At 47.6% G+C, this 10,110-nt stretch overlaps 1 protein-coding gene across 1 annotated transcript; it reads left to right on the forward strand.

The window, feature by feature from the left end:
• The first annotated feature begins 5,045 nt into the window (after nt 1-5,045).
• Nucleotides 5,046-9,621, forward strand: SOX4 (SRY-box transcription factor 4). Its single transcript, XM_048507916.1, has one exon. It carries the CDS (start codon nt 5,900-5,902, stop codon nt 7,121-7,123), a length of 1,224 nt encoding a protein of 407 aa, XP_048363873.1. The 5' UTR covers nt 5,046-5,899; the 3' UTR covers nt 7,124-9,621.
• The last annotated feature ends 489 nt before the right edge of the window (nt 9,622-10,110 follow it).

Consider the following 10,110-nt stretch of genomic DNA (forward strand, 5'->3'; position numbering starts at 1 on the left):
TATTTGTTGTGAATATCTGGACTGAGTTTCAGAAAGAAGCCTGTCCCTTCTGCACATGTAGAATAATGCACTTTCAATCCACTTTCAATGCACTTTGCAGCTGGATTTTACTGTGCAGAATAGCAAAATCCACTTTCAAACAATTGTGAAAGTGGATTGAAAATGCGTTATTCTGTGTGTGCGGAAGGGGCCAAGTTGGGGACTGTACACTATGCTAGTTCACAATATCTGCTGCGGTTGCTAGGTTCTTACTACATGATTTTTGCTTCCTTTTAACATATAATAGTTATGTTGTGCTTCACCTCTGTCAAATAACTATTGCATTGTGTTTTGAATCTCGCACTCTATTGATTGCACTCATTTATTCTGGGTAATCCTCCTTGAATCCCAGTGAGAAAGGCGGCCTATAAATTATGCAAACAAAGAATTCATAAATAAACATTTGCTGATAAATGCCATGAGACTTTCATGTGAAGTGACGGCAGATGCAGGGCTTAGCATGACAACGGTGCCAATATAGTTGCTGACATTTTCTGTTTGCGTCCAGCTGCAAATCTATGCACACTCATATAATTCCAACATAATTCTGTTTGCATGATCAGGTGTTCTACAGTATTTGATTCAGTCAATAAGAAGCCAGAAAAGGAAGTGATTTTAGTTAGTTGGATCGTCTGATCCTGTGCATGTTTATGTGGAGGTAAATACCGCTAGATTCAATGGGCAGCCCCATCCAGGCAATGCGGTGGGCGGCCTCAACACTGGAACTGTGACAGCCACCCCCCCCCCCTCCCCGAGAGGGTATTTGACAATGCGGGGAGGCTAGCAAAATAGCTTCCCTGCCACTGGGAAGCCTCTATGGGGCTGAACAGACTTACGCGACCCAAATTTCTGAATTTCCTGCAACAGGCGTAACTCAGCGATTGGCCAGCAGGAAGCAGACTAATGTCAGCTCCTACCCTGGCCATGCCCCCGGACCACCCCTGCTGCAGTGGCAGCAAGGACTCTGGGACGCTGGCGCAGCATCCCATGCCGTGTGCTCTTGCTAGGGGAGGCCGGCAGCGGATGTATGCAGCGGTTTCACCTCTCTGCTGGGGTAAGTTCCGTGGAAAGGGCAAATGCTCCGGCACGTGGGCACTCCACTCCCACAAGCCTGTTCCCCTTCCCCCCTTTGGATGGGGCTCTTACTTCCAAATAAGTGCATAGAATTGTGGTCTTATCTAGCTGTTCAAAACATACTACTGATGAATGGCGTTCAGTGACTTGTGGGCTTTTCATATAATTGGGATTTTAATTGTCTTGTCACTATCATAAGGTTTGGCTAAATTAGTGTTTATGAACAAACTCCACTGATTCTCCACCTTTTAAGCTTTGGACATGAGACTGATTTGATGCTGGTGAATGTGTATTTCCATATGTTTGTGTGTTTTGGCACAACCTTAGGATTTTGTCAGTGAAGCATCTTATCCCAATAAGGTTGAACATCCCTGTTCTCGGACTTTCCTCACCATTACATATACACCCAGGATCACAAATATCTTGCATCTGTTGCAGTGTCCTTATAACAGTGTTCAATCATTTACTTGAAAGTAAGCCTCTTTAAATCCTGGGTGTTTTACTTTGAGGAAATAAACATGCATAGGGCAGTCTGCATCATGACTTATTTTGGAGGCTTGTATCATTTCCTTCAGTGGGATGATAAAAGTATAATTTTGAAAAAGAGCTGGAACATGTGGGGAGCCCCCCCCCCCCCAATGAATAACTGGACACTTGAGATATATAGAGTGTGAGAGTGAGTGAAAGAGATTGCATACAAAAACAATTAAGTCCAGAAATATTTGATTTTTTAAATCCCGTTCTCCCCCACACCAGCAGATTGAGAGCAGCTCACAACAATATAAAAACAATAAAATTTTAAAGCATAACATTGTAATAAACAACTTAAACAAAATGGCGCTTGTTCCAACCAAAGATAGATCAGCTCAGAAAGTTCCCAACTGTATATCCTAAAACAAATTTAATATAACTAAACAAGGGAAGGGAAAGAGAGGCCAGCTAAGATGGAAACATACCTCTTGCTGCCTTCACCTATAGGTCTGGGGGAACAGCTCTGTCTTGTAGGCCCTGAGCAACTGAGACAAGTCCCACAAGGCCAAGAAAGCCCTGCCTCTGGTTGAGGACAACCGAACACTCTTTTGGGCCAGGAATGACTTATGAATGTCTTCATAAGGTATTCACAGTTATAGTTAATGATCTTAGAATTAAGCCTTGTCAGGCTTCTCCAACAAGAATGTTTTGATATTGTAACATTTCTAATGTAGTGTTTACTATTTGAATACTTGGTATGATTTAGCTATCATTAAGACTTTGGGGTATAGTTTGGAACAAGCATTTTGTTAAATCATTTAATTCACTTAATTATAGAATGTCATTTTACCATCATTTTCACCTTGTTAAAATTTTTTGAAGTAACATTTTATAGGCATTTTCTCTGCTAATCCATTACATAAAGAACTGTTGATTGGCATAGGTATATTGTGGTATGTCTATAATTGTGAAAGTAATGTGTAGTGCAGAGGTAGGGAACCTGCGGCTTGAGAGCCACATGCGGCTCTTCTGCCCTTGCACTGCGGTTCCACGAGCCGAGCCACCGGCCCCATCCTTGCCTGCCCTGCAGGCAGCAGGGCGGGTGCACCAATTGCCCATGGCCAGCTGGGCTGCGCTGCCAGCTTCCACTCTCACCCGCCCCGTTTGAGCGGGGTGGGCGCTTTCCCGGTGGCTGGCAAGGCTGAGCCCGGCTTTATCCTTGTCCACCCTGCAGGCCACGCCGCGCCGCGGGCTTCCCCTCTCGCCCACCCCGTTTGCGCGGGGCGGGTGCTTTCCCGGTGGCCGGCGAGGCCGAGCCGCTGGCCCCATCCTTGCCCGCCCTGCAGGCAGCAGGGCGGACGCATCCATGCTTCTCAGAATGAGCGGCATAAAAGGTAAAAAAACCCAATATATACAGTGTTATCTTTATTTTAAATTTCAAAAATTATTTGCGGCTCCAAGTGTTTTCTTTTCCCATGGAAAACTGGTCCAAATGGCTCTTTGAGTGTTAAAGGTTCCCTACCCCTGGTGTAGTGGTTCAGAGCAGGTGCACTCTAATCTGGAGAGTCAGGTTTGATTCCCCGCTCTGCTACTGTGGAGGCTTATCTGGTGAACTAGATTAACTTGTGCACTCCAACAGATGTTGGAGGTGTTGGGCTAGCAAGTCACAGTTCTTCAGAGCTCTCTCAGCCCCACCTACCTCACAGGGTGTTTGTGGTGAGGGGGGAAGGGAAAGGGGCTTGTAAGCCCCTTTGAATCTCCTTACAGGAGAGAAAGGGGAGATATAAATCCAACTCTTTTTCTTTTCTCCTTCATGTAGTTCAAGTGGACTGTTTTAGTAAAGCAAGTTCTACTGTTGTTTGGGCTTTGAAGAAACTGATAGTTTTCTAACTTTGTTATTTTGATGTGTTTGTGCACAGGAATGCAACAATTACATTATATTTGGGGTACATTACTTTCTCAGTTTTCAACAGAATGGCTACAGGATTAAGGCTCATGATTTTTAAAAGTGCCACTATGTTGGGAACTTTGCTTGTTACCAGCCTGCCACAATTTTTAAGGTCAATATCTTGTCAATAACAAGCCAATAAAGCAGTTCAGCTTATTAGGCCCAGTATATATGTAACATCCTTCTGAGGGCTGCAGATTATTTGGGGGCATTGGATGCCTGGCTGAATAGTGCTTTTCCTACACACTATATATTGTTGCAATAATCAAGTGATACAGGCAGAAAATACACCTGGTGTTTTCCTCAGATATTTACTTGATGAGTGCTATCGAAGCTGCATGAGCGAAATATAATTCATACCTTCAACTGTGTTTTTAAAAGAAAAATACAGCTTCTTCCTTTAATAAAACAATGGGTATTTAAGAGTGTCAATCATAATGAATATCTATTGAAGTTTTTCAAAGGTTTCCATTTTATAACATTATCTGGCCCGTCATTCTGTTGAGCTTTTCCGAGGACAGCCTTCGAGCATCTTAGAAGGGACTGAAGGGGGGAGGGGACAGGAAGAAGCTATGACACAATACCCCATGTAAATCATTCCAGGTTACAAGAAATGCTGTGACAGTTGGGGTTCCCCTCCTTCTAACCCTCCTGCATGGAGTGATGTGGCCAGGCTGACTGGAGGTCAGGATATATTTTTTTAAAATAAATAAAACACCCCCCTTATATACTCTTCTTCTGAAACAAGTGAACAGAAGCTACTCTTCTACCACGTAAAAAAATTGCTGCCATCATACTTCTCTGTATGGATTTTGTTTACACACATTTACTACAAAGATGCGAACTATTAAGATGAGAAAGAATACATTCCTTAGTCACAAGAGTCGGGTTGAAGAAGGTGCTGTGTAATGCCCTACCAGTTACAACAGAGGATTGTGGCGATGCCAATTTTTGCTTGCATTTTCGCTGTTGCTTTGTGGGTTCCGCTGGCAAATCATCAAGTGTGGTGTTTATTTTTTTTTCCCCATCCCGATGAGGCGCCGCTCACAACTCGTCACTTTTCCTTTCCTGCAGAAGTCAAGGCTTCCAATGCAACGTTTGTTTTCTCCCCACCCACCCCTCCCTTTCCCCCTACTATAACGAGCAGATATCCTTCTCCGCCTCCCCCCCTCCTCCTCCTCCTCCTCCTCCTAGTATCACACGCACACTTCCCTGCGCGCGCGTGCACACGCGCTCACACACGCATCCATAGAGAAGTAGGAGGAGAAAATGCAAATAACGGGAAAAAACCTCGGGCTCAGAAATCTCAGCTGCACTTCTGGCCCTTTTAAAAAGTTTGCTGTGTAAATTGGAATGAGGTCAGATTCGGAGCTTCTCATTGCACGCGGTGATTATTATTGCATTGGGTTCCAAGCCAATGGGAGCCGAGGGGGTGGGGCTTGGCACGACGGAGCGTTGGATACAGCCTGCGATTGGCTGGGGAAATGACTGTGAAAGGATAAAGGGGCGCGAGGAGGAATTGGGGTCCGCTCTAAGCTGCAGCCAGAGAAAGTGTGTTAAGAGTGGGGGCGGCCCTTCAGTTGCATCGCCCCGGTTCGTACATGTCTCTTTCCTCTCTTTGGGGCTCCGCATCCAAGGGAAGACCAGATGGGACTGACTATATTTATTGCACCAGTCACCGCTCTTCCTACCAGGAAGACACACATTTATTAATACTACTCGGTTGCATGAGCAGGACTTTTTTTCTCTCGTTAATCCCTTGCAACCGCTGAAAAGCAACCGAACAAACTTCTGCTTTTGCTCCACCACAAGTCCTGCAAGATTTTTTTTTAAAAGATTGGTGGGGATTTTTCTTTTTTGCGGGAGGTAGGATTTTTTCCCCCCTATTCTTTTGCTTTGCCCTTCAGAGAGACGAGAGTTTGAGCAGTGGGCGTGCTGCTTTGGCCGCAACACCTCGAGCGCAGAAAGGCAGAGAGTGAAAAAAGCACTTGTGAACTCCGGGGTGGGGGAAGAGGTGGAAAAAAAAGAGAGAGAGAGGACTCGGATTGGCGGTTGGTTGGAAAAAAAAAGAGAGAAGGAAACTGTTCCCACTTTGAGCCGGGCTCCAACAGTTCGATTCCCAGCGCAAAGTTGGGGGAGAGAGGCGTGCAAGCGAGTGCCGGAGAGAGCAAAGCGGTGCGTGGACCTACAACTACTTCCTAGAGGGAACCGTGCCTTCCTAGAGGGAATCGTGCCTTACTAGCCGAAGGAGCGGGCGTTTGCAAAGGCGCCGGCCAAGTTGCGGGTCTGGTTCCACCCGGGTGCCAAGCTGAGCCCCGCCGCCGACCTCCCCACAGCCGCCGCCGCCGCCGCGTGCGAGCCCCAGAGATGGTGCAACAGACGAACAACGCGGAGAACACCGAAGCGCTGCTGGCCGGCGAGAGCTCGGACTCGGGCGCCGGCCTGGAGCTGGGCATCGCCTCCTCGCCCACGCCGGGCTCGACCGCCTCGACGGGGGGCAAAGCCGACGACCCGAGCTGGTGCAAGACGCCCAGCGGGCACATCAAGCGCCCCATGAACGCCTTCATGGTGTGGTCGCAGATCGAGCGCCGGAAGATCATGGAGCAGTCGCCCGACATGCACAACGCCGAGATCTCCAAGCGGCTGGGCAAGCGCTGGAAGCTGCTCAAGGACGGCGACAAGATCCCCTTCATCCGGGAGGCGGAGCGGCTGCGCCTCAAGCACATGGCCGACTACCCCGACTACAAGTACCGGCCCAGGAAGAAGGTCAAGGCGGGCGCCAACTCCGCCAAGCCCGGCGAGAAGAGCGGCGGCGGCGGCGGCGCCTCGGCGGCCAACTCCTCCAAACTCGCCCCCAAGAAGGGCAGCAGCGCCGCCAAAGCCTCCCCCGGCAAGCCGCATCCCAAGCTGAGCCTCAGCGGCGCCGCCGCCGCCGCCGCCACCGGCAAAGCCTCGCCTCCGTTCCCGCCGTCGGAGCAGCCGGCCGCCCTCCTGCCGCCGGAGCACCACTCGCTGTGCAAACCCCGCGCCTCCTCGCCCTCGAGCGGCGGCGGCGGCGGCGGCAAACACCTCCCCGAGAAGAAGGCCAGGCGCCTCCACCTCTGCGCCCACGCCTCGCCCGTGCCCGCCAGCCCCACGCTCAGCTCCGACGCCGGCGACCCGCTCAGCCTGTATGACGAAGCCGGCGCCGGCTTGCAGGAGGGCGTCGGGGCGGCCGAGTGCGCCTTGCCGCCCTGCTCGCCGTCGGACCACCGCAGCTACACCAGCCTGCGGGCGCCCTCGCCGGCGCCGTCCACCGCGCGCTCCTCGTCCTCCTCGTCGTCCTCCTCGTCGGGCTCCTCCTGCGCATCCTGCTCCGACGACGACGAGTTCGAGGACGACCTCTTGGACCTCCACCCCAGCCCGGGCTTCGACGGCATGGCCCTGGGCAGCCTCGGCTCGTCGGCCCTCGACCGGGACCTGGATTTTAACTTAGAGCCCGGCTCGGGCTCCCACTTCGAGTTCCCGGACTATTGCACGCCCGAGGTAAGTGAGATGATCTCGGGGGACTGGCTCGAGTCCAGCATTTCCAACCTGGTCTTCACGTACTGAGGGGGCCGAGAAGAAAAAAAAGAGGAAAAGAAATTTCGAGGGGTGGGGTGACGAGAGAAGACCCCCCCCCCCCAGGCGCGCTACAGACTGAGTAGGAGCCGGAATTGCGCCCACGATTGCTGAGTGTTCGGTTCCTTCACGAAATTGACTGGGGGGTGTGTGTGCGTGTGTTTGTTTTCTGAGAAGTAATCTGGCAAAAGGAATCGACCTTTTTTGGGGGGGGAAGCACCACAGAAGTGTCTCTCTGTCTTTGGCAAAGCAGATCCACACCCCCTTTTTGCCCCCCCCCCCCCCGGCGCTTCATCCTCCCCACCGTGGAAGAAATGAGTTCACGTTTCAGAGACTGCCTCCCCACACTTCATCCTCCCGACCATGGAAGACTCAAATTGCAGAGACTGGTGTGCACCCCTCGACGGCCACTGATATTGGAAGGGGATTTGGGGACGGGGAGGTTGTGTTGTGTGTATCTAGGGTTAGGGGGTAATGGTAAGGATTTACCTCGGGAAAGAAATCTGCAGGTGTTGCAATAGGAAAAAGTGGGGTGGGGGTGGGAAAAATCCTAGTTGGACCCTTCCCCCGTGGAAGAGAGGCCCCGAGAAACTGAACTGAGACCCTAAGTAAGATTCGCAAGAAAAGAGGGGGTGGTGTCCAAAAATGAACTGGAATCCCTGCTAAGAGAAGATAATAATAAAACTGAGAAGGATTTGCACGTATCAAGGCGAAGGTGGCCGCGATTTTCTCAGTCACCTTATTATATACAGAGAAAAGTCAGTATGTGTGGAATTTCAGCAACACTGAACTTAAAAAAAAAAAGAATCCGAATTTCGGTATAGAACATGCCAAGTTTCGGTGTATGATGTGGTACAGGGGAAACGGAGAGCAGTGTGCTCCTTTTGGCGGAAACAAAAAAATGTGTTTTTTCTTCTTCTTACTCAGAATCGTGGTGGTGTCGGATTATTTCACTGGTGGGGTTTTAATATAGCATGTTACCATGTCTATCTTTCCGGAGATTTCTGTAAGACTGTTGAACAGTTAAAAAAAAAAAAAGAATAGTGTTAGAATAATATAAAAAGCAGATAGATGGCGCTATGTTTGATTCCTACAAAAAATATCACCAGCTTTTTTTCATTCTTAACTCTTTAAAGGATTCAAACGCAACTCAAATCTGTGCTGGACTTTTAAAAAGAAAAAAAGAAACAAAAAATTCAGGACCAAATTTTTGCTCAGTGTCTGTGGGTGTGTGTGTGTGCGCGTGGGTGTGTGTTCTTTTATAGCTGCAAATGAAGACTCTTTTCTTTTCACCTCCATGAAGCCATCCTTGAAAATCTTCTTTCCCCCCCCCTTGTAAATGTAATTGGATGCCATTTTATAAGTGAAGTATTTATACTGGCCAAACATTTTTTACTTGTATTACTTTGTCCTCTTTTGGTAGTTCTGTTGTTACCCGCACCATTTTTATATCACCTTCACTGAAGGGCTAGAGTTTTAACTTTTAATTTTTTATATTTAAATGTAGACTTTTGACACTTTTAAAGAAAAAAAACAAGAGAAGAGAGATGAAAACGTTTGATTATTTTCTCAGTGTATTTTTGTAAAAAATATATAAAGGGGTGTAAATTGCTGTTTTGGATTTCCTGATTGAACAGGGCCGCTGGTTAATATCTCTCACACACACAAAATCAGCCCCTATTTTCATCATGTTTACACTCCAATCTGCAGGCTTCTTAAAGAGACAGCATCCCTTTTGATTCACTGTTCAACTCTGCTTTTGAGTTGAGAGGGAGGGGCTGAGCTAATTTACTGTAGGGCTGATTTCTAACTAACAAAACCCCCTCTCAGAGTCAGTAGTGTGTTGTACAGAAACAACTGGATCGTTTTCAGGAAGAAGAAAAAAAAGGGATCCTGTAGCTTTAACTTGTAAACCACATCTTTTGCACTTTTTTATAAGCAAAAAAAGAAAAACGAAACCCGTGCCGTTTAAACCACTGGATCTATCTAAATGCCGATTTGAGTTCGCGACACCATGTACTGCGTTTTTCATTCTTGTATTTGACTATTTAATCCTTTCTACTTGTCGCTAAATATAATTGTTTTAGTCTCTTATGGCATGATGATAGCATATGTATTCAGGTTTATAGCTGTTGTGTTTAAGATGAGAAAAAGTGAAAACATCTTTGTACATTTAAGTCTGTATTATAATAAGCAAAAAAGATTGTGTGTTTATGTATGTTAATATAACATGACAGGCGCTAGGACATCAGCCTAACGAGGAGGTTCCGTTAAGGGTTTTTACTTTTTTTTGGTCATCCATTCTGTGCAATATGCTGTGTGGAATATCTTTTGTCTAACAATCTGCCCATAATACAACATGGGGGTGGGGGGAGGGGAAGGTGGCTAATTTTGCCAAGTTCACTGCCTGTCAGATTGTCGATATACTTTCTGTAAATAACCTTTTTTTTTCTGAAGGAAATAAAATCAGCTGGAACTGAACCCTAAAATCCTGCTGTCCTTGTTGTCATTGTTCCAGAATTGTTTTGTGGCTATTCTTTGTTCTTGCACACCCTCTGTGGAAAATAAAGCTCAAAATAAGTGCCCATGAAATGCAAAGCTGAGCTTTCTGTATCTCATCCCATCCCCCACAGGAAAGACTCCACAAGAGTCGCCGCCTCCTTGTACATCTTTGTATGCTGCCGCATGCATGCTTTCTTGGAATTTAGATACATTTAGCAAAAGCTAATATTTTTTTTCTTGAAAGAGTCTGAGAAGTGGAGGGAGAGGTGTTGGGAGATGGGGTACCTACCTACACTAAATAACGTGAACTGAAGGCCATTGAAGATGAAATGCAGCTACCAGGAATGTGGCTGAGGCCCCTCATCAAACCGTTTGTCATCATAGCTTGACCTTGCAATGTGAAAATCCTGCCTCACCCCTTTCAGTGGCTGTCTGCCAGGAATTCTGTTTAGCTCACTGGCTGAGTGTCTGTGTGC

The sequence above is a fragment of the Sphaerodactylus townsendi genome, linkage group LG09 (genome assembly GCF_021028975.2).
Source record: "Sphaerodactylus townsendi isolate TG3544 linkage group LG09, MPM_Stown_v2.3, whole genome shotgun sequence".
In the NCBI taxonomy this organism is placed as follows: Eukaryota; Metazoa; Chordata; class Lepidosauria; order Squamata; family Sphaerodactylidae; genus Sphaerodactylus; species Sphaerodactylus townsendi.

Excerpts from the sequence above, each read along its gene's own strand:
- SOX4 (XM_048507916.1), top strand. The coding sequence starts at position 5,900 with ATGGTGCAACAGACGAACAACGCGGAGAACACCGAAGCGCTGCTGGCC.